The following is a 24785-nucleotide window of genomic DNA, read 5'->3' on the forward strand; positions in this document are numbered from 1 at the left end:
TCACAAATTAAATGATCAAAATTCACACACCTCTAACATTGACCCAGCACTACCATCTAATTCTTGGACTCGCTTTAAGGTTTGCCAATTGTTTAAAAAAAAATGTCCTTTAGAGTAAAATATCTAGCTCAGAATCATTTTCTGCATATAGTTTGTACGTCTCTTTAGTCTCCTTCCATCTAGAAGAGTTCTTTGGACATCCTTATTATTCACAACCTTGATGTTTCTGGATACTATAGCAGGTTCTTCTCTTTTTAAAAATTTTTTTAATGTTTATTTATTTTTTAGAGACAGAGAGAGACAGAGCGCAAGTGGGGGAGGGGCAGAGAGAGAGACACACACAGAATCCGAAGCAGGCTCCAGGCTCTGAGCTGTCAGCACAGAGCTTTGGTGCGGGGCTCGACCCACGAACTGTGAGATCATGACCTGAGCCAAAGTCGAAGGCTTAACCCACTGAGCCACCCAGGCGCCCCTCTAGCTAGTCTGCAAAATGCTATTTAATTTGAATTTGTCTGATTATTCCTTGTGGTAGATTCAAATTCTGACTCGTTGGCAGAAACAGTGAGAAGTTCTCACTGCATCCTTTCAGAGTTATTTGTTCCCTTGTTGATGCTATTCACTTTGTGCACCCAGTTAAGGTGATGTCTACCGGACTTCGTGTAAAGTGACTCTTCTCCCTTTGTAATTAGTTAATATTTTGTGGAGAGTGACAAAGATGGCCTTAACATTCCCTTCAGCTTCACTAAACTTGACTTTGAGACAAGTTTGGTTCTTCCTATCTATGAGCCCCTGACCACCCCATTTTTAGACCATTTACTTCAAAAAAAAACTTGTAGTTGGAAATATTTCTCGGCTCTTTTGAAACGTAAATCTTTAAAAAAGCTTTTTAAGGTTTCACAACCCAGAAATGTCTTTCTTAGGGAAGGAAGAGTCATTCCTCTGAAGTGTAATCATCAGGAAAGAAATCTTGCCATTTGCAACAATGTGGGTGGGACCGGGGGTAATTATGCTAAGCGAAATAAGCCAGTCAGAGAAGGACAGATATCATATGATTTCACTCATATGTGGAATTTGAGAAAGTTGACAGATGAACATAGGGGAAGGGAAGGAAACATAAGGTAAACACAGGGAGGAAAACCGTAAGACACAAATACAGAGAACACACTGAGGGTTGATGGGGTGGGGTGGGGGGTGGGTTAAATGGGTGATGGGTATTAAGGAGGGTACTTGTGGGGATGAGCACTGAGTATCCTATGTAAGTGATGAATCACTAGGTTCTGATGTGGAAAACAAAGGCAGAAGGCAATGGCAGATAAAATTAAATTTCCTTATAGCCTGCAGCCCACTGATGATAACTTGAGGCTGGCAGAGTAAAACATTTCTCCAGGAACTCCCTACTGTCTTAATGTGAATGCTTTGCTGGAGAGGACAACAACCTTAGCTTGACAATAGCTAGGCCTCTAAGGATCCTGGGAGTCTTCTTTAACATATGAAAATCTCCCTGGAAACTTCCCCTGGACTTTACCTCCCCCAGCCCCATAGTATATAACCAGTCTCTCCTCATGGTCCAGGGGCAGCTCTTCCTGCCCATGGGTTCTGTGCTTTAATAAAATCATCTTGTGTGTGTGTGTGTGTGTGTGTGTGTGTGTGTGTATGCGCCAGAAATGTCTCAAGAATTCTTTCTTGGAGTTGGCTCTGGATTCCCCCCCACCATTCCAAAACCCCATCAGGTTCTACTCCTGGAGCCAAGACTACACTGAATGTTAACTAACTGGAGAATCAAATAAGTAAGTCAATCAATCAATCAATCAATCAATAAAATAGAAAATAAAATAAAATACAACAAAACAAAAAAAGAAAAGTAGCACCTCTATTTCTTAGATTCTGTGGGAAGGTAGGAGGCTGACTTCAGGGGGCACCTACCTCCAAGTTTTAAAACTATCGCCTATCACGAAGACCTGAAAAGGTTTAGTTTCCATCTGGGTACAGCTGTTTAGCAGACGCACATGGTGTAGGACCCCTCCTTCACCCCAGCTCTGCAAAACCCTGTGCGAAATAAGCCCGCTGACCCAATCAAAGGCAAGACGCAGAAACTCTAACACAAAGAAACAAGGTTTTCATCGACGTTCTCGCAAGAGCATGTGTGATGGAAAGGCACACTAGGGGGCAGTCACAGCGGACAATTTATCTCCTAGGGAGAAGTCCCGCCCCCGGTTCCTCATTGGCTGAGTACTACAGAGGTTACAGCCTTACTGGAAGTTGCCGGTGCCCATGTAAGGCAAAAGTTGTCTGATTGGAACAGATGTACATTCTTTGAGGCGACACAGAGACTTCAGTTCTTTAGCACCTGCTGGTTGCAAAGCCTGGGAAAATAGGTTGTAAACTTACTAACTGAGCAGCACAGGTTTCATTTCGTCTTTCTGAAATGAATCATCTCCCTTATTCCTCACAATCCTACTCTTTTTCTCAGTAGATTTTAGCTCAGGCTGAGTTCTGGCCTATCTCCCTGATCGCAATAACCCTCAATAAAGTCTTTTCCAGTGTTGATATTGTTGAGTGCAATCGTTGCTTTGGCGGGAAGGAGGTGCTTTTAGATTTTGTAAGTGCCCCATTCTTCATAAGAACTTCAATCTGTTCATTTTTGTATTTGTTTCTTGGTGGACTCTCATTTTCATGTTTTGTTCAATTTGTATTCTCTATCTTGGGGGTATTTCTTTGTCCAGACCTAGTCATAAAAGTTAGCTTTGAAGTGACATTTGTATCCTTGATCACCATGATGGTTTTCTGGTTTGCAGTGTTGTTTGTTTTATGATAATAACATCCACAGAATACCAGTAACCGTTCTTTTCCCCATGTTTGAACTGACCCTTATGTTCTAGTCTGATTCATAAACACTAATAAAATAATTAACCAAATAAAACGATATATTTTTTCTTTGTTCAAACAATTTTCTTTGTACCTTCTAAAATGTTACTTTATTTTCTGGGCCCTCATCTACAACTTGAGCTCTATGTGCAAGAGTTTTTCCCTATTTGGATTCCTATCCTATCCCTATTATTTAAAGCAATGTCTGATACACAGTAGATGCTCAATAAATATTGGTTGAATAACAATTGATAGGTACCGTGGAGAAAAGTTGCATGTCACTTATGAGGATATAACTTAGGGGGATCTGATGTTGTCCCTTAATTTAGCTAAAACATCTTTAAATGTGTGACAAATGAACTGGATCTAAGTGAATAGAAATGGGTAGAAGAAGAGGGAAGCTTCCATGAAGTCCCAGATAAAACACCAATAGGAAAAAAAAACCTTTTGGATTTATAAGCATGTTATACTTTTTAAAAATGCAAAGGTAGTGTTACTGGACCCAAGAAAGGATAAACAGGATGTGAAATATGATGGAAAATAAGAGGTGTCTTATATGTCACACATTTTCACTTTCATGTCAACAGCAATTGGAAGCCAATAAAAAGCTTGAGTTAGCAGAGTAACCAGGTCAGTTTCAAGATTTAGTACCATTACCCCGGCTACCATATGGGAAAAGGAAAATGAAGAAGTGTTCCAGTTATGAATTAATTTAGGTGACTGTTGGGCAACAGATGATGGGCTGGTATTAAAGCTTTGGAGATGCAGTGAATTGAAATATAAACATTAATAGGATTTATTATGAACAGTAAAAATTTAACTTTCTTGAAAGAGAGGTGTACTATTTTAAATTGTGCTTAGGTTTTGAGAATGTATTTCTTTCATTTACTCCTTCAACCATCACTTTACTTCAAGAATTTTCATCTCAGATTCACACCTTCTTCCCCCAGCAATACACACCCAGCAAACAGTTCTGCTCGTGGGTTACCTGCCAAGTATTTCTATTTATTCCTACTAAATTGACTACAAATGGTAGATGAGGAACAAAGCCAATGTTAAGGGTAAAACCAGGTTTCTGTTTTTATACACTTAGTTGGATGGTGTTTACATTTAGAGGACTGAGGAGAGCTATATTTTGAGGGAAAGATGATAAATTATAGACATATTCAGAGGCAAACCATAAGAGACTCTTAATGGAGAACAAACTGAGGGCTAATGGAGGGAGGTGTGTGGGGAATGGGCTACATGATGGGTATTAAGGAAGGCACTTGTTGTGATGAGCACTGGGTGTTGTAGGTAAGCGACGAATCACTAAATTCTGCTCCTGAAACCAATACTACACTAAATGTTAACTAACTAGAATTTAAATAAAAGGTTGAGGAAAAGAGATACAATTCAGATGTTAAAATGGAGTCCACGGTTAGATAATATGGAACTCAAAGAAAGTATCACTGTTGAATATGTAAATTTAGGATCCCTTAGAGTAGATGTTGATCCCTAATGTATAAAGGATCCCTTCTCCCAGGGAGGAGTAGGAAGAGAGAAGATGAAAAGCCTAAAACTATAGGAAGACTAATAAATCTGGCAGAGACAGAAATTGAAAACAGCAGAGAAATCAGGGGAACATGATGTCACAAAAATTCTTGGAAGACAGTATTTAAAGAAGGAATGAATAGAAAAGAAATGTTACATTCTGCTTGAGGGGACTTGTGACATGGTAACTGAAGCAGTTTCACTGGGTATGGAAATACAGATTGGCATGATTTGATGAGAACCGCTTTTGCAGAATGGTAGATAAAACCAAATGTGACCAGGCTGAGATGCTGGGAGGACATATTTTCTTTAATTTAAAGAAGTCTCCTGAAACAAGGAAGGGACACCCCAGCTTAGGTGTATATCTGAGAAAGATGGAACATAGAAATGGAGATAAGCTGATCTTGATAATACAAAGTATCAGATTGCTGGGCTGCCGTGACAAAGTGCCACAAATTGCGGGGCTTAAAACAAGAGAATTTTATTGTCTCACAGATGGGGAGACTAAAAGTCCAAGATCAAGGTGTCTACAGGGTCCATGCTCTCCCAGACTGCTCTAGAGGAGAATCCTCTCTTGCCACTTCTGGCTTCTCTTGGTAGCTGGTAATCCTTGGCATTCCCTGTGTTATAGATATATCACTTCAGTCACATGGCCACTTTTTCTCCATGTGTCTTCACATAATCTTCCTTTTGTGAGTGTTCATCACTAAATCCAAATTTTCACTTCTTATAAGGACACCAGTCTTAGAGAGATCTGGGCCCATCCTAATGATTTCATTTTGTATTACATTTTTCATGACTATTTACAAATGAGGTCACTTTCTGAGATGCTGAAGGTTAGGACTTCCACTTGGCGGTATAATTAAAGCCATAAGAGAGAGGAAGTAAAATTTTATTAAAACTACACATGACTAAAGTTTATAAATATTACTACTACCATATGGAATAGAATTCACTGTTTTTCATATTAAATATGTATAAATAACTATTAAATAATGGAACAAAATTATGATCTACAGCTGAAAAGAACTTGTGTGATTATTGACTGATAAATATTTGATCTTGTAAAGTCTGACGGATTCTGGGAATTTTGGGGTGGGTGGGGAGAGCTTCCATTTAAGCAAACAATTTGATTAAAATGTGTTACAGAATTCACGAGCCCACGAAAGGTATTATGACTTATCTATAAATCTTCAAAACAGGGGATAGAGGAGATTGATTATGCATTTGCTTATTGTCCAGTGAGTGTGGAAGCAGGTTTGTAATAGTGTCCACACATCACTTCTTCCCGTCCAGGTCCAAGGACCATCTCTGCCTTCTTTATTGCTAAGTGTGTCTTTCCTGGCTAGTTTCACTCCTCATGAGAAAAAGTTAGCAATGCTATTATTATTCACACTATCATGGCTCTTAAAAATGTCCTTTCAAACACATTTTTTTTTAATTTTTTTTTTCTTTCAACGTTTATTTATTTTTGGGACAGAGAGAGACAGAGCATGAACGGGGGAGGGGCAGAGAGAGAGGAAGACACAGAATCGGAAACAGGCTCCAGGCTCTGAGCCATCAGCCCAGAGCCTGACGCGGGGCTCGAACTCACGGACCGCGAGATCGTGACCTGGCTGAAGTCGGACGCTTAACCGACTGCGCCACCCAGGTGCCCCTCAAACACATTTTTAAACAAACAAACAAAAAATTGAAACAACATGCATCTGCTTGAGTTTGCACATGTCTAGCACTGTCTACTTCATTCTGATTACATCATCATGCCATATTCTTCATAAATATTCTTTTCCAGTGATTCTCTCAAAGGTTGGCACTGTGGTGCATTGACGATCACAAATGTGAATCTAATCTAAGATATGCATAAAATCTGGTCAATAATTTTTTAGATGTATTAAATTTGTCATTTGCAATTTTATACCGTAAAGGTAAAGCAACAATCTTCCAATCATGTCTTTGTTGATTTGTTGAAACCTTGATCCCTGCTTATCCAGAGAAAATTTTAGGGCAATCACATTCATGAATTTAGATATGAGATATTAAAAAATAAATATCAGAATAAATCAATTTAGAATAAATACCATATAGCATTATGACCGATTTAAATTTTATCTAGGAATACAGAGTAGTTATTTAATATTAGAGAACTAGTGTCATTAACCACGTTGCAAGATTAAGGAAGAACATCAAAATAAATGCAGGAAACAAAAAACAGAAGAAAATTCAAAGTCCCTTTCTATAAAAACTTTTTTTTTTTTTTTTTTTTTTTTTTAGGAAACAGGAAGAGAAAAGATCTGCCTTCACTTAAAAAAGTGCATTAAAAAAACACTGAGATAAAACACTGGTAATGTTGAAATGTTAGAAGCATTTTCCTTAACATGTGAAACACATCAAAAATGTTCACTGTCAATATTTTCCTGGAAGTCCTACACATTTTAATTAGACAAGAATTAAGTAACAGTTATAAGATAAGAAAAAATAAAAGTGCTGTCTTACAATATTTAAAAGAATCCACCAATTGTAGAAATTGGACGTTTTCAGAATGTATGTTGAACAGAAGAATAGCCAAAACAGTTACATTTCCATATATAAAGTAACTATTTTAAAAAGTAATAAAATCATACAATTGCAATAACATAAACATCAGATACATTCAATATGGGCACATATAATAAATAACATTCACGACTCATTAGAAAAATTACAGATCACTCAAGAAGACCAACACAATACAAAACATAAAAATAAATAGAAAAATAATACCATAAATACACACAACACTTCTCAAATTGACCTAGAGATCCTGTGAAATTACAAGATTCTTCTAAAATGTTACAGAAAAGCAAAGGTACAGGCCATGTGAAGAGTAGAAAAATAAGTTGAAGGAAATTATTTTAACAACTATCAAGATGTATTATCAGGCTAAAGCAGCAGAGTGTTGAAAATTAACTTATACAGGAGGAGAGAAAACCAGCTACAAAGATCATTGTACCTGTATTGTAATTCCACTATAAAAACCTGAATTTAGTGCATTTGCATCCTGCAAATCCATTTTCTGTCTGTGTAGCATCTAGCTGTTGCCGCACCATCGTTATCGAGGTAAGCACACTTTTCATTTCCTCTCACCGGAAACCTACGATAAAGGGGTTAAACACTATGTGTTAAAAATTCCTGTGACTTGGGGGCCCTTGGGTGGCTCAGTCTGCTGAGTGTCCAACCCTTGCTTTCGGCTCAGGTCATGATCCCAGGGTCGTGGGATCAAGCCCTGCATCTGGCTCTGCACTGAGCATAGAGCATAGAGTCTGCTTAAGATTCTCTCTCTCGGGGGCACCTGGGTGGCTCAGTCGGTTAAGCGTCCGACTTCCATTCAGGTCATGATCTTGCAGTTCATGGATTCGAGCCCATGTTGGGCCCTGTGCTGACAGCTCGGAGCCTGGAGCCTGCTTTGGATTCTGTGTCCCCCTCGCCCTCCAACCTCTTGCCCCACCCCCCCCCCCCACTCCCTGCTTCTCCCCCACCTGCACTCTCTCTCTCTCTCTCCTTCAAAATAAATAAACATTGGGAAAAAAAAGATTCTCTCTCTTCCCCCCCCATCTTCTCCCCCACTTGTGCTCTCTCTAAAATATAAATAAAAACAGTTTTTCTAAAAACTCCTATGATTTCTTCTTGCCCAATGACCCCTTTTTAAAAAATATCTGTCCAGAGTCCTAAAAAAAATGTGGTGTGGCACAGACTTCTCTTGCTAAGGGGAAGATATCTGTACCAAATTGGACCGTAACAGTCTCTCTTCCAAGAGTTTATACCTGTTAAACTGCCATTAACACAGTTCTACGTAATCAGTGGACCTATCAGTTTATATAAGCCAATAGTCCTTAAGCCAGGGGGATCTTGCCTTCTGTTCCCCAAACACACAGACACAAGTGACACTTGGCAGCATCTGGAGACACTTTGGGTTGTCAAAATAGAGGTTGGGGAGGAATTGCTTAATAAGTAGAAGCCAGAGACACTGCTCATATCCTCAAATGCACAGGACAGTACCCCCTCCCTGCAACAAAGAATTATTCAGTCCAAAATGTCCGTTGTGTTGCTGTTGGGAAATTCGAACATAAACTAAGTGGCTAAGTAGCTGGCAGTCACCGTGTGAGTTGTTACGCTAAGGTCACGTGTGCAGTAAATTTAGGTCTTTAGATCCAGCTTTCTATATTGCAAAATGGAAGATGTGAAGCCCAAATAAATTCAAGTTAAAATGAACAGTAAGTTGACCTTGAACTGTAAGAGATATCAGCAAACAGGGAGCATGAAGTTTGAAGAATAGGTACAATTTGGAGAAGATAGGTTAAAATCAGGCAAAAGATTTTTGGCTTTTTCTTGGTCTGTGTTTATGAATCTCAACATTCATATTTTCAAAAGAACCAGCTAAGACCTTTCCTCTTAGATCCTGATTTCCAACCTCCCTTATTGACTCTTTGAACTGATCTCAATACATGATACAATTTTCCCGATCCCATTTTTCCAACACATACCGAACTCTTGGGTTTTAGAGAAATATAGCTAATGCTGAGGCTCTACAGAGGGTTGTGCTATCTAAATTTAAATAATTCCCCAAAGAAAGAAACTCACCATATTTTAGACATGGTTCCATGTACCCATTGTAGTGTTTGATTTTCTGTTATCTCCAGCCCAATCCAGTGATCAGCAGTGCATTTGTATCGCTTAAGAAAATCCTTTAGAGACAAAATAAATTGTATATATTTTTTTAGTTTTTAGTACAAACTATTGTGCTCCTCTTGCTTTGCAGTTTATGGGGAGCAAGACAACAGATGTCACCAAAAAATAGCCATGGGATTTTGAAAAATGTATTTTACCCTCTGACCCTTAGGTTTCTTATCTGTAAACAAAGATGTGAGATAAATTTTCTTAAGATCCTTTTTTGATTCCAAATTTATAAATATTCAATATGGAAATCTATTCCTCCAGGATTTTAAAATTTTAAACTTCTGGAAGCCAGAGTTTGCAAGTGATTTCTCACATAGCCTTTCTTTAAAATATATATGTATTTATTTAAATTCAAGTTAGTTAACATACAGTGTAGTATTAGTTTCAGGGGTAGAACCCAGTGATTCATTACCTACATACAATACCCAGTGCTCATCTGAAGTGCCCTTCTTAATGCCCATCACCTGTTTTACCCATCCCCCTGACTCCCCACCCCCATCAACCCTCCGTTTGTTATTTGCATTTAAGAGTCTCTTATGGTTTACCTCCATGTTTTTATCTTATTTTTCCTTTCCTTATAAGGAAGATGTTGCACAGCCTTTCTAATCATCAGATATTTATTATAATGTTTTCCCACTTCCCAGTAATTACTAACACATTCATTCTAAAGTTACATTTTACTTCAAATTCTCTCCCAAAATGATCACATGTGCGTATGTGCACACACACACACACACACCCTTCGTATAGCCAATTCCTTTAGCCTTTAATTCTCAAATTTTTTTCTGCCAAAAATTTTTATTTTTTTAATTTAATGTTTATTTATTTTTGAGAGAGAGAGAGAGAGAGTGTGTGGGGGGGGGCAAGAGGAGAGAGAGAGGGAGACACAGAATCTGAAGCAAGCTTCAGGCTCTGAGCTGTCAGCACAGAACCCGATGTGGGGCTTGAACTCACAAACTGTGAGATCATGACCTGAGTTGAAGTTGGACACTTAACTGACTGAGCCACCCAGGTGCCCCCAAAATTTCTATTTCTGATGAGATCATTCGGTAAAAAAATATAATTTTACCCTATTTCTCCTTTTCTCCTTTTCTCCTTATTCAATGTTGAAATTTCTTGCTACCTTGGAGCATTTTTACCATAGAATTATATATAGAAGGTTATTGAATCTATCATGCCACTAAATATCTGGGAAACCATAACCTTGACATTGTATCACTCCATGTTTCAATTCTATGATAAATATAAGGGATACGGTTCACAACACTGTGGTCCATTCCCATCTATAACAGTGACACTAATAATCTTTGCATTTTAATATACCATTTTCTGCAGCATTTCATAAATTTATTTGAAAAAAAAATTCTCATTGAGCTAAGCTTTGGGTTTAAAAAAGAACCAGATTAATCAAACACTGCCCCTGGATTCATAGGGTTTCATTTATGTTGAAGAAATTTATGTAAATACAGAGTTAAAAAATATTTTCCTGGCTAAAGAGAAGATTATGGCTATAATAAAAACAAAGTGAAATTTTATTTTAAAAGAAAGAAGTATTTGAATCCTTATGGGGCACTTGCATATAGGATGTTATCTAAGAGGTGTATCTGGAAGAGAAGAATAGAATATTCCATAATAAATACAGAGGACAAGGAAGAAGAGGACAGTTCATATTTTAGGCTTTGGGAAAAGGTTGTTTAAAGGCAGAAAAAATGCAAGAAAGGATAACTGTATTGACCACCAACAGGATATATGTCATCACCTAATTGGGAAAATTGAGCGGCACCTGGGTTAAACTTCTAACTCTTGATTTTGGCTCAGGTCATGATCCTAGAGTTGTAGAATCGAGCCCAGTGATGAGCCCACGCTCAGCGTGGAGCCTGCTTGAGATTCTCTCTCTCCCTGTCCCTCTGCCTCTCCTCCAATGTGCACAAGTTGTCTCTCAACCAAAAAAAAAAAAAAAAAAAAAAAGAAAAAGGAAGAAAAAGAAAAGAAAAAGAAAAGAAAAGAGAACAACAAAAGAAGAAAACTGGATGAGTTTCGGTAGTTGTGGTCTTAGTGACAGGGAACAGGGAGGTGAGTGTCCTAAAACCTATCCATGAAAAATGTTAATTATTATTTGCTCACTAAAGGAATACCAATGTGGCCTCTTGTTAAAGATGCAAGACAACTCTACATTAGTGGAAATAAATATGAGCAATATTTCATGAAACAAGCTTCATCTCATTTTAACTAAAGAAAACATTTTGTAATTTAAGTAAGCATATATAATGTTCTAATTAAGCTGTTTTAAATAAACAGTCCTTTAAAATTCTTCCATAGATTATTTTTATCACTCCTTCACAGATTGCTTTACCTCATTTTGTTTGTCACTTAAATCTTGCCCAGATCGTGTAGTACATGGTAATGTACCAGGAAATTGTAGGATCAAAGTCTCTTTTCTTGATCCAAAAAGTGCAATGATTCTTATCAGATATGTTTAATGACTTCTCTTAAGTTCAAACCTAATATTTTGATATGCTTTTGACCCATGATATTCACTATTTTTTTTAGTCTGTGCTGACAAGATTCCTGTGAGTGAAGATTCTAAAAATATTTTGCCTGATATTTCTTTGTCCCTCAAAACTTTTACGAGCACTCGTTATTTTTCCACCTTGCTGCTGATTTAGACATTTTCCCCCCCGGAGGAACTGTAAAGGGAAATTTAAGAATTTCCCAGAACATTCATTGCAAAAGTCTTGCAAAATTCGGCAGTGAAACTACTGACTAAGGGTGCTCTTCCTATTAATTTAGGTCAGCATCTAACTTGTTGATTTGCTGTGTCTGCTCTTAATGTACCTAGTTTTTTTTTTTTATTCAGATTTCTCTACCTTTTGTTGCAAACAAAAGTTGAGTGTCTTCGCATTGATCTGTAAATTGCCCCAGTCTGGTTTGCACCCATTTGAATTTGAACCAATCTCAGGTAGAGGGCAGAAATATATTTTGTTCCCCACAGAAGTAAGAAAATTCTCTTAACAATTTTAAATGCCATGCTGTGCTGTTTTACATTGTAAACCCTTTTTAATTGTGCATTATTCAAGTTATATTTCTTCTTATATTGACCCTTAATTTTTTTTTTTTATTTGAGGATAGTTGGTATACATTGTTACATAGTTTCGGGAGTACAACGTAGTGACTCAATAAGTTTATACATTATGCGATACTCATGACAAGTGTAGCTATCGTCTGTCATCATACAAGGTTATTACAATATCATTGGCTATATTTCCTATGCTGTGCCTCCTATTCCCATGACTTATTCATGCCGTAGCTGGAAGTCTGGATCTCCCAGTCTCCTTCACCCATTTTGCCCAGCCCTCCCATCCTCCTCCCCTCTGGCAACCATCAGTTTGTTCTCATATTTCTAGGTCTGCTTCTGCTTTTTGTTTATTCATTTATTTATTTTTTTAAATGTTTATTTATTTATTTTGAGAGAGAGTCAGCATGAACATGGGAGAGGCAGAGAGACAGGGAGAGAGAGAATCCCAAACAGGCTCCATGCCATTAGTGCAGAGCCTCATGGGGGGCTCGATCCCACGAACTGTGAGATCATGACCTGAATTGAGATCAAGAGTCAGATGCTTAACTGACTGAACCACCCAGGTGCCCCCCCCATTTTTTTTTTTTAGATTCCACACATGAGTGAAATCATATCTTGACCATTCACTTTTTTTTTTAAGTTTATTCATTTATTTTGAGAGAGAGTGAGGAAGAACAGGGGAGGGGCAGAGAGAGAGGGAGAGAGAGAAGCTCAAGCAGGCTCCACACTGACAGTGCAGACAGAGTCCTTGGGGCTCGAACTCACCAACTGTGAGATCATGACCTGAGCCAAAATCAAGAGTCTGATACTTGACCCACTGAGCCACCCAGGCGCCCCTTGACCCCTTGGCTTTTAAAAAGACTAAACAGGAGTAAAAGCATTTGCTTATTGCATACATGATTCAGGGAAAGAGTGGATTTCACAAGTGCAGAAGTATGTAGTTTTGCAATCCTTTATTAAAATTCTTGGAGATTTCTTTCCCTCCTGGGATTTTTGCCATGTAAATCAGTATTTATTAAACAAAGATCCATAAAGCTTTTAATTTGTACCTGCCTTTGTGGTATAGCAAATGCAACAATTTCAGATAAAACACAGTGTGTGTTCACTGGAAGCCCGTGCTTCAATCTAAGAAAACTTTCCATCACATCTGCTGGTTGTGAGTGCTCCAACGAAAGCTACTAAGGGAACTCAGAGACAGACAGCAAAGCAAGACTGAGAAGTCAGAGGAAGGTTCCTCAAAGGGGGTAGCCTGGAGAATCCCATCCTTTGTGAAACAATTATGTGTTTGTGGAGTGTTGGCTTTTAAAAGGATCCCAGGGGCAACTGGGTAGGTCAGTTGGTGAAGTGTCGACTCTTGGTTTCGGCTCAGGTCATCATCTCGCGGTTCATGGGTTTGAGCCCCATGTCGGGCTCCGAGGTTGAAGCCTGCTTGGGATTCTCTCTCTCTCTCTCCCTCTCTTTCTGTCCTTACCCTGCTCATGCACTCTCTCTCTCTTTTTCTCAATAAATAAATAACTTAAAAACAATAAAAGGATTCCAAATTTTGTGAAGTTATTCTATTTATACTCCTTAAAATATAAACATAGCTGTCAACTCTATTGCTTGATGTTAAGTCTTAACACTATTCAAACCGAACATCAGCAGGTTTTCCAACTTCATCTCACATGGCATGTTCTAAACATCTTCTTCACAGACAGGCATGTGTGAAAAAAATTTACATTATCATATCATTTGAATGCCCCTTCTTAAGAAATTTTGTAAGAATGGTGCATTAAATTACCATTTCTTTTGTCGTGTCAATGATAGTTAGGTCTGCACCTCGAGTGATACAGTCATGTCTACTTGAATTCCAATCCCCTTCTTCTTTAGAGAAATAATAGCATTTTTTTTGGAAGCCAATCCAATCATCTGGGCAGAAATGATGAGTACGCGGACATTGTGTAGCTGGAAATGAGACAGACACATATATCAAAGACCAGATGAAACACTATGCCACCGTATTTTGAGATCAATTGGGGAAGACAAGGTCATGAGGTTAAAGGTCATGATCACGACCAGAATTGCACATCTATCACACAACAAGGTGAAAAACAAATGTCACGTTAGTTGAAAAGATAGCAGTTCAGGATTTGACAGGATGCTGATATTCCTTTCAACTCCTACCCCAGTAATGCATCAGCCTTCACGGGGCTACTAGTGTGAGTTTATCTGTGTTAAGTCACCTTTACCGTCTTGGGGCAAGTGAAATATAATGAAATCCTAGCATTATCTGGGGTAATAAAAATACTAATTTATATTAGACTGTTACAATGGAGGACACATGTTTTAACCTCTAAGGAAGCAATGAAAATAATAAAACAGAATACAAAATTAACACTATGTGTGTTGACTGCTTATTGTCAACTAGGTATCGCCATCACTCTATGGCTCTGAGTTAACCATTGAAAAGACTCTACATGAGATTTTGAAGGAGGAAGTAGGGCAGAGCCATTATTCTCAGAGACATAGGGCATAGGAACGTCCCAAGCCTTTTTTATTTTTTTGTAGTATTTTTTGCTTTATTTTATTATTTTTTTAAATATGAAATTTATTGTCAAGTTGGTTTCCATTCAACACCAGTGCTCATTCCAACGGGTCATCCCAAGCTTTTTAATGAGTTTGCCTTTGGTACTCTTGACAGTTATATGTATTTTTAGACTTTCCCCAAATCTCTAGGTTCTCCAAACACATTAATGCTTTAAGCCAAAGTCATCAGTAATTATTCCTCCTCCAGCTACACAGCTTTCCAGATCATCCCTCCCCAGCTCCTTCCACAGCCATGTTATCCCTAATTCTCATATTAAAGTCCTGTTCTAACATTTTCCGAGACTATTTTCTTGAAAGCACCCAGACTGAATCAGTTTTTGGTACCAAAAATGGGTCTAAAGGAACAAAACCTTAAGGATGAGTATTAATTGTCCATGTGATTCTCTTTAGAGGCATGGATTCAAACACCAGTTGTAAATGGGATGCTGATGATATATGAAGGTAAAACAATTAAATTATCACCTACAGTCACCTGATGCCAGGCACCTATAGAAGGTGAAAGCTTTAACACCTTTTTCTTTTTTTTTTTTAAATTTTAATTCCAGTTAGTTAACATACATTCGTTTCAGGTGTACAATATAGTAGTTGAATACTTCCATACATCCCCCTGTGCTCATCATGATACGTGCACTCCTTAACCCTTACCACCTATTTAACCCATCCCCCACCTCCCTCCCCTCTGATCACCATCAGTTTATTCTCTATAATTGTCTATTGCTTGGTTTCTCTCTCTCTCTCTGTCTCTCTCTCTCTCTCTCCCTCCCATTTCTTTCCCTTTTTTTGTTTTGTTTCTTAAACACAAGATCATGACCTGAGGTGAAGTCAGACGCTTAACTGACTGAGCTAACCAGGTGTCCCAAGAAAATAAATCTTTAGATTAAAATTGTCTAAAAATTAAGAACTTCCATTCATTGGAAGATATCATACAGAAAATAAACTTAAGCTTCATAGTTAAAGAATATTTTTACTGTACTTACAATATTGACATAGTAGAAGACATTTACAAAATATTTTTATCTACTATACTAAATAACACTATGAATCAAACAAAAACCAAGGAGGTAACTCAACAAAAATATGGACCAAGTACCTGAATATACCCATCGCAAAATACTGTGGCTAAGTGAGCAATAAATATGACAAGGAGTTTAACAGTATTGGTCATCAGGAAAATGTCGATTAAAGTCACAATAAAGTATCAACACACACTTATCAGAATGCCAAAAATGGGTAAAATTGGGAACAAAGTGTTGACCAGTATGTTAAAAAAAAACTGGCATTCTCTTACGCTTTGGGCTGGACTATCTACTATCTACGGAAATATTTGCTAAAACTGACCTATGCATATTCCATGGCTTAATAATTCTTCTCATAAGTATATCCCACACAATATCCACTAACCCCTAAAAGACTAAATGTGTAAAGATGTTCAAAGCAGCATCATTTGCAGTAGTCAAAATGTGGCCCAACCTGAATGTCCGTCAAAATAGAGTGATTGATATAGAGCATGAAATACTCTATAGCAAGGATCTGAAAAGTACAACCTGAAGCCAAAATCAGAGATGAAAAGGTTTTTACATTTTAAATTAGTCAACAGTAAAAAATAATAGAAAAATCAAAGCAATTAAAAGAGGGATAATATTTTGTGACATGTGAAAATTATACGATATTCAAATTTCCGTGTCTAATTTCAGTGAAACACAGACAAGCTCAATTGTCTGTGCGTCATGGGCAATGTTTTCATACCACAAATGCAGAATGGAGAACTTGCAATACCGATTGTATGGCTAACAAAACCAAATTTATTTACTCTCTGGTTCTTTGCATGAACATTTTTCCAACCCCATTCAATGAGTCAATGAACTTTTGCTACATGTTATATCACGAAAAAATCCTACAAACATGATGTGGAACAAAGGAAACAAGATGCAGAGAATACATAAAAATTGCATGATCTTATTCATAGAAAAATGCTTAAATGGGCAAAACCAACTTATGCAACAGAAATCAAGATAGTGATTGCCATTGGTATGGGAATGTTGGATGGAATGTGAGATTATTCGGGTGAACGATTTCGTCTTCATCATTTTTGTGTCTCCCAATGCTTTATGTAGGTCATGTAATTCATAACAATCCATTCATTGATACTCCTTACGGATCATGAATAATGGGAAAAGAGTGAGAATAATGAGAAAAGATCATGAATGAGGCAGAAAAGAAAATGATTGTTCAGTAGGAAGCCCTAAGAGAGAAAAAAATAAGTAAAGACATAAAAAAATGTAATTTACTCACCCATTAAACTAATTAGAAGAAGAAGAAAAAGGATGGTGCTGGATAATATTGTCACTAAAACGCACTTTAAACGAGTCATCTTATACTTGTCCTTAACACCTGAAAAAAGTTGTATTTAGAGACAGGTAAAAGAAATATGAAATTTGTATTCATAATCATAACTAACAAACTTCTTTAGACAATTTATTCTGATATTTCACAAGATGACACAAACATACTCTTTCTGCGTGTTATGTAGAAAACAACAACAACCTTGGTTTTTTTTGAAATGTCTTAGGATCGTTACATTCACTCCACGTGTTACCATGCCGTGGATTTTACTGCTATAGTCCAAGGAATCAAATAGGTAGAATTGTTTAGGGTAGAATTTCTTTAGGCCTGGAGCCACCCCCAGGGCCTTCAGTATCTTTCTTCTATGGTGCAATATCAGCACATCCTAACAGTCCTTAAATATTTCTAAGAAATTCTACTTTCTAACTAATGAAAACTTTGCTTTAAAGGATAGATAGTATGTCATACATGAAAGTTCATGAAGATTTGGAATTGAGCTTTCCGCTACAGACAAGCAAAGGGAACTTTGACAAGGCAGGTTGTTTTGTTTTGTTTTGTTTTGGTCTGATAGTTCCTCCTCTGCAAAGTCAGGAGAACAGAATAAATATTCAGTGAAGAATTGTTTTTCTTTTATGAGTGCCCATTTGGGGAAAAATGGCATATAGGTTTTTTGAAATAAAACACTTGTATCTTGTATTATTTTGTATGATTAGAAAGTATCTGCCCTTATTGTAAAGTTTTATTAAATTCTAAAAATTACAGGAGTTACTTTAATAGACGGGCATACTTATGGAGGGCGTTTATCGTTCCTATCTTTTCCACCTAGTGAAGAACTGTTCTGTTGTTGAATGAACTGTTTTTCCTTTGTGGATGAGTGAAAGATATTACATTTAAAGCACATATCAATTTATACTACGTGGAGATAACCAGCATCATCTTTTGGGTTAACATCCTTCTATCCATAGTTTCACATGTACAACATCTCCCACAAACACACAATTTTAAACGAGTGCCATCATCATGTACCCACTGTTTTATATTCTAATGTTTTCGGTTAACAACTGGTTCTTCTCATGTGTGGTTGACCATTAAGAATGGCCCCCCCCAGTGAATCATGTCCCCCTGTGCCCCCCATCACTTTGCCACATTTTGCTGCTCCTGTCATCAAAAGATATACAGTGTTTCCCAACCCTTGAATATGAATTGCCTAATGCTTTGTTTTAACCAAGACGGTGGTAGAAGAGAACTGAAATTTCAGAGCCCAGTGCTTATGGGACTTTAGAATTTCTACTTTCACTGTTCTGGAGCCCAGCATAACAGAGGGGACAGGAGACATTCCTACTGAATGTCTAAACCATAGAACCACAGGCAATACAAGGGTTGTCTTAAACCACGAAAATTTGGGGGTGGTTGTTCATTCAGAGCAATGGCTAAATTTATACGTAAGTAAAAGAATAATTTGACATTTATTTACTTTATGGGATTTTTTAAAGGTTTATTTGTTTTTGAGAGAGGGAGATGGCACAGGCAGGGGAGGGGCAGAGAGAGAGGGAGACAGAATCCCAAGCAGGCTCCAGGCTCTGAGCTGTCAGCACAGAGCCCAACACGGGGCTCGAACTCACAACCGGAGATCGTGACCTGGGCTGAAGTTAGACACTTAACTGAGCCACCCAGGCACCCCTTTTAACAGCATAATTTTAATGGCTGATAATACTTTCATGTAGTTATGCTGTTGAAAAAAATAAAAGTCTTCTGATGGGTATTTAGGCTGCCCCACCCTTTTCAGTTTTATGCAGAACTAGCATGAGCATAGTTTAAATATCTCACATACTTGTCTAATTACCTTAAGAAAAAAAATTCAACAATAAGCAAATTGGCGTATATCAATTAAATGTTCTTCCACAAGTACTGCAGTAATCTACACCATCATGAGTAACATATGAAGATATTGGTACTCATAGAAATTCATAATAAAGTATTTTTTTTAAGTACCGTGAGGAGGGAGAGGGACTGCAACAAAGAGAAAACTAGCATTGTTTCTGAGCCACCAAAGTGTTATTATTTCAACTCTGTGAGAAAGATAATGGGGAATTATGTCTAACTTCGTGGATTTCTGCCAAATTTCTGAAAAGTCTGGTCGTTAGCTGTGCATTTCTTCTGAGCATCCGCAATTTCAAAAGCTCTGCAGTCAGCAAGGACTGTAGTATCTACAATGCATCACTTTTGAACCAGCATTGTGTTTGGTTTTTTGTTCATTCTTTGCCAAATATTTAGTAATGGCCTACGATGTGCTAGTTTCCATAAATTTAATAGTCCACACGAGACATGCATAATCTCTGCCCTCCTAGAACTTATATTTGGTGAAACAGACCCAGGAAACTGATGAAACCGAATTTAAAAGTTGCAAGTTGCAACAAGTGTGGGAAGGCAATAAACGGGATGCTCTGATTGATAAAAGGGAAAATGACAGGGAAAGGTAGCCAGGAGCGCCATTCTGTGGAAATGACATTAGCACCTGGACAGAGAACATGAGCAGCGGCCATTTATGTGAAATAAACCAGAAATCGCCTTTTAAGCAAAGAGACTGCAAATGCCAGGGCCTTGAATCAGGAAAACTTGAAAAGAATGTGGCAAAGTAACCCATGTGATAGAGCCCGAAGTAGCAGAGGATTGCAACTAGGTAGAAGGAAAATGATGCTCAGCTTTGAAACCCCTGCGAAAGAGCTTGAGTTTCTTCAAAGTGTAACAGGAAGCCACTGAATTGTTTTAGGTAGGTGTTTGGCGTTGCCACCTTTATGTTTTTAAAGTTCCCTATGACTCGTGAGCCGAGAGACTATTTGGGGAGCTATAACTCTGACAAGTCAAGTTACGGTGATCTCTTAAACAGGGGTGGCAGCTGTGGAGATAGAAGCAAAAATAGAACCCTTGGAGGCCACTGGTATCCTTGATAGAGTGGTCTCAGAGTCATACAGAAGAATGTTAGACTGCTGGAAGTAAGGAAGTGAAATCAGCAGGTGGATTCCAAAAACTTGTGCTGTGGGAATTAGAGGAAGCGAAGAGGTAGGTAGTCAGAATGAGATGAGCGGTTATTGTAGGATTTAAAAAAAAAAAAAAAAAAAAAGATGCACCACTTAAAGTTTCCATGCATTTGGGGATGGTTAACATGGAAGGGATAGGTTGTCAACGCAGGCAGGAGGGAGAGGGAATAATTAAATTAAAAAGAAGAATTCTCAGGGTGCCTGGGTAGCTCGGCCAGTTAAGCGTCCGACTTCGGCTCAGGTCATGATCCCACCGTTCATGGGTCGGGGGTCTCGGCTGACAGCTCAGAGCCTGAAGCCTGCTTCAGGGTCTGTGTCTCCCTCTCTCTCCGCCTCTCCCCCACTCACACTGTCTCTCTGTCTCTCAAAAATAAACAAATAAACATAAAAAAAAATTCTCGCAGAGGGCAGAGGGGTGTGGTCTGAAGTACAAATGGAGAGATTTCTAGGTAAGAGAAATGACCCTACATCCAGTGCGGCAAAAGTCCAAAAGGGAAGAAACAAAACGCACGTCTGTCTTTTCAACCTTTTGGTTCTGCATATGCCGTAGTTCAGAACTTGAGTCCACGTTCTATCTAATGGGGTTGTGATCACCTTGCAAGTGCTACCTCATGAATTTCCCTGTTTCCCTATTAGTTTTCTTTAAGTGTCAGGTGTCAAGAAAAGAGGTCGTTTTCTCCTTTTTCTCTGTCATCAACTAAGTCAACATGTCACCATGCCATTCTGTTTGTCTGGGAATTGGCAGAGTGGACGAAAGAGCCTCAGGTTCAAAATCTTGATCAAAGGTTTCTGGCGTATAAATTTATTTTCTTACCTATTGTGGGCCTATTATCTCCTCATCCATTAAGTGACACTATCTTTCTTTCTGGCTTTAATTAAAGAATATATATGTTGATATGTTTTCAGAAGGTCAGGCTTATCGTAGTAAGTAGCTAAAAGAAAGCTTGTGGTATTTTTTTTTCTCATGTTATAGCTCTCCCATCTTTCCATATTTTATTTATCTTGTGGTGTGTGTGAAAACTATTTACCTCAATATTAAGTGGAATTTTTATTTAAAAAAAATTTTTTTTAACGTTTATTTATTTTTGAGACAGAGAGAGACAGAGCATGAACAGGGGAGGGGCAGAGAGAGAGGGAGACACAGAATCTGAAACAGGCTCCAGGCTCTGAGCCATCAGCCCAGAGCCCGACGCGGGGCTCGAACCCACGGACCGCGAGATCGTGACCTGAGCTGAAGTCGGACGCTTAACTGACCAAGCCACCCAGGTGCCCCTAAGTGGAATTTTTAAAACGTAACTTATTATTTTAAGTGGGTAGCCAGGCTCTTTGGAATCCTTACCTCCAGAATGATTGCCGGAAAAAACGCGAAGCTGCTTGAAATCAATGACCCTTCATTAAAAAAAAAAAAAAAAAAATCTAGCTTTTTAAGTGGCTGAATCCAAGAATCATGGAGGAGTTTTAAAAAGAGGAAATGCCTCTGAAGCCAACACAAAGAAAGAAGGGCACGTACCTCCTGATACTATTAGAAATGCTAATTTGCATTATGACACCAGAGTCCTTTCCAGGGCAGAGTTGGTAGACGATGTAACTTTGTGGTGCATGTGACAACGTCAGATCCCGTGGGCAGACCATATCAGCGTCAATAAAGATGTCGGCGCCATGAATGTGGTAAAGAAACAGTGTGGCTTTTGTTTTAGGCGTAGCACAGAATTAGCAGGACTAAAATCAAAAGGCTAACCACTGTTGGGATCTATCTGGTCACAAATAATCAGAGAAAAGGAGTGACTCAAGACTCTTGATGCTTCTATGTTGCCTTAAAGCTGGGAAACTTCACATAACCCTGGAAGTACCTCCCTCCCCCCTCCCCCCCCCCCCCCAACTTTCTCAATACCACCAATTGGCAAAGATTAAATGCCCTGCCAGCTCATCGGGATGGAGACTTGGAGTGGCATTTCGTTTGATGTAAGGCACTAATGAATTGGACATTTATTGCACTTCTGAATATGCAGGTACATATTTAAACATGCTACCTGTTTATTCTCTAATTAATCTATTCATTTCCTGAGCCTTAAAATCTAATTTTCTACGTTGAATTTAAATAGCTTTCATTTTAGAAGTTCCTTCTCTCTCAAATTATCCAAAAAACAAACAAAAAAACCCCTGAAAATGTTTCCTTCCTGCTATGAATTTAGTATTGAGAGATGAATTTCAAAGAAATTGCTCAGCCCTCATAGTCTGTTCAACAAAGGAATGTAAGAAACAGATAACATCCCAGGGTAACTCGGCAAAAACCTATTTAATTGATAAATGTAACTAAAATAGTTTTACACTCATCCTTATTGTAATCTAAACAGCTAAGGATTCCAATTACTTTCCCCATAGAAAAGTTTCACGGACTCAAGTAATTAGTTTCAGTTTCTGAGCCCGATCTTCAAGCTGTCTTCCGCAGCGCATATACTAAAATCATCTCTAATTTTCTCCAAGGAGAGATAAGAGGAAAGATATAGGGTGACCAATAAATGTAAAACCAAATAAAATTCCCTTTTCCCTAGTTGACAGCTATAGAAAAAAATCATAAATTACCAACAAGCGGAACGAGTAAAAGAAAAATGAAAAAATAAAATATTTAAAAATAAATTGTCTCAGGCACTAAATTTAACAAGGGCGTTTTGAAGTTCAAACTATGCATCTATATAGGTTAAATATAATATATATAATATTATGTAGTAAATTACAGAATATACATAATATTTTGTACATATACATAATACATAAAATATATGTAATATATAATATACATAATGTATAGATTATATATATTTATGTGCATATACATAATATACATAATATATAAAATTTATTTATACATAAAATGTGTAAATTCACACTGTTTGAGATGTAAGATAGAAATTAACACTGAGTGGATGAGTGGCTAGAAAGCTTTCTGTAAAACTTTTGGTTCCAATATTTTCATGTGATCAGCTAATATTTGATCCCATTGTCCCCAACCCTCTTTGATCTAACCTTAGACAAAATGATTACATTGTCAAAAAAAGAGGAATAAAGTATTTACGCATTCTACTATGAACTGCAGCACTTTAGATTTCTGCATAAACTAGTAGGTTGGAAGAAATTAAATGGCAAGTGTTCAAAACCCACCATCATCTCGAAACCATCCATTGTTGTATTTACTGCATTTTCGTTTCATTGCCTCTCTTCTTCACCTTTTTTATGACCCCTGTTGAAATAACTTTGAAAGCTTTTTCTGCTAGATTTAGACTTTAGATCTTACATATTCCAAACTTGCTATTTAGTGCATCCAAAGCTCCCAAGTGGTTTTCTAGTTCTTGTTTTTTTTAGGTACATTTTCTTTTCTTATCTTGTGTAAGGTTGCCAGAGACATCTTCAAGGATGTCCGAGCACTAGCAATTGTTTCAATGAGAGCGGGAGAGGAGGCTACTTTCTGCTCTTAAGCACCCCCAGAGTCCAATTTATCTTGACTCCACTCACTGTTAAAACACGAGAAAAATTGGCCAGACTTTTCCTATTGTGTCTGCATTCTGCATGTTGAATGTGGACATGGATCAAATTTAACATTTTCTCCAGTAGTGGTTTTATTAAATACTTAGTAAAAATGAAATGAAATCTTGAACAGGTTTAAGCTGTGGTTAATCCCTCGCCACTATCAGTTCAGATAAGATAAGTCGATCTCCCTTTAAGAAGTCAAAACAGTCCATGGCAAATCTGAATTTTGTCATCACAATTTTCATTTTATGGAGACGGTAGCCCAAAAAAGGATTTTTCTGCCTTGATGGGGAAAAAAGCAACAAAATCCACTTCATGCCTTTGAAGGCTTTGTTTAACACTGCATGTCAGAATTTTCATAAATAACCTTCGTTCTGAACAATTGTGAATGTCCTTACCTTGTTTCTTTTCGTCAGTTCCTTGATTGCTGCCAGCAGTCTGGGTAACTACAGGGGAGCTTTGTGTCATCCCATCCAAAACCTGTCTTCAAAGTTTTAAATTTAGTGTAAAAATGTTATTATTTGTCTATTTATTTTCCTTTTATAGCAGCTTCACACTACGGTTACTCTACTTTGGAAAAACAAAATGAAAGTTAACAGCTCATCTATGATTGAGTCAAACTGCTGTCTTCTCACCACAATATCTTCCTGTAAAATGAAAAAAAAAAAAAACAACCATTACTAGAGAAGGAGGAAGTTAACTAAACCGTAAAGAAGTAACAAACTCATAGATTCTGACTTTCTCAACAGGGGAGCCCCATCGAAACATTCGAACAAAAAAATATTCCAGAGGCTATTTTTCAATTGTTTCAAGAGCAGCACCTAACTAGCATCCTTCCAGGGCCATGGGAGATAAGAATATTAATTGATTAAAAGGCATGATTTAAGTCATTCTGTCTCGATGATCCTGTGTTTAGAAAGACTGTCTTAAAGGTGATGAAATTAAAGATAAGAAAGCTGTGTTTTAAATGGGTTACTGAAACGAGAACAAAAACTGTTTTCTCTCTCAGTGGCAATCATAGTCACAGGCACACCTACACCACCACCCCCCCCCCACACACACACAAACATACACACACTGAACAAAAGAAAAAGATGAAAATAAAG

General features: G+C 37.8%; 1 protein-coding gene across 3 annotated transcripts; it reads right to left on the reverse strand.

The window, feature by feature from the left end:
• Positions 1-1488: 1488 nt before the first annotated feature.
• Positions 1489-24374, reverse strand: CLEC2B (C-type lectin domain family 2 member B). Of its 3 annotated transcripts, XM_053225805.1 has the most exons (6): positions 24078-24374; positions 21665-21873; positions 17066-17164; positions 13968-14131; positions 9016-9119; positions 1489-7528 (listed from the first exon to the last, which is right to left on the reverse strand). In XM_053225805.1, exons 3-6 carry the CDS (start codon positions 17142-17144, stop codon positions 7420-7422), a joined length of 456 nt encoding a protein of 151 aa, XP_053081780.1. In that variant the 5' UTR covers positions 17145-17164; positions 21665-21873; positions 24078-24374; the 3' UTR covers positions 1489-7419. The 3 variants fall into 3 exon arrangements, with proteins under 3 accessions (XP_053081780.1, XP_053081781.1, XP_014917278.2); XM_053225806.1 differs by lacking the exons at positions 21665-21873; positions 24078-24374 and adding an exon at positions 21494-21641; XM_015061792.3 differs by lacking the exon at positions 21665-21873 and having other exon boundaries at positions 1491-7528; positions 24078-24369.
• Between the last annotated feature and the right edge of the window lie 411 nt (positions 24375-24785).

This window comes from Acinonyx jubatus, chromosome B4 (genome assembly GCF_027475565.1).
Source record: "Acinonyx jubatus isolate Ajub_Pintada_27869175 chromosome B4, VMU_Ajub_asm_v1.0, whole genome shotgun sequence".
In the NCBI taxonomy this organism is placed as follows: domain Eukaryota; kingdom Metazoa; phylum Chordata; class Mammalia; order Carnivora; family Felidae; genus Acinonyx; species Acinonyx jubatus.

What these genes read in the sequence shown, in the direction of transcription:
- CLEC2B (XM_015061792.3), bottom strand. Translation starts at nt 24,147, where the DNA reads ATGACACAAAGCTCCCCTGTAGTTACCCAGACTGCTGGCAGCAATCAA. An exon ending in TCTTCTAATTAGTTTAATGG is followed by an intron (nt 14,132 to 17,065) that starts GTGAGTAAATTA and finishes TCTCATTTCCAG; the next exon opens with CTACACAATGTCCGCGTACT. An exon ending in TTGACACGACAAAAGAAATG is followed by an intron (nt 9,120 to 13,967) that starts GTAATTTAATGC and finishes TTGTCTCTAAAG; the next exon opens with GATTTTCTTAAGCGATACAA.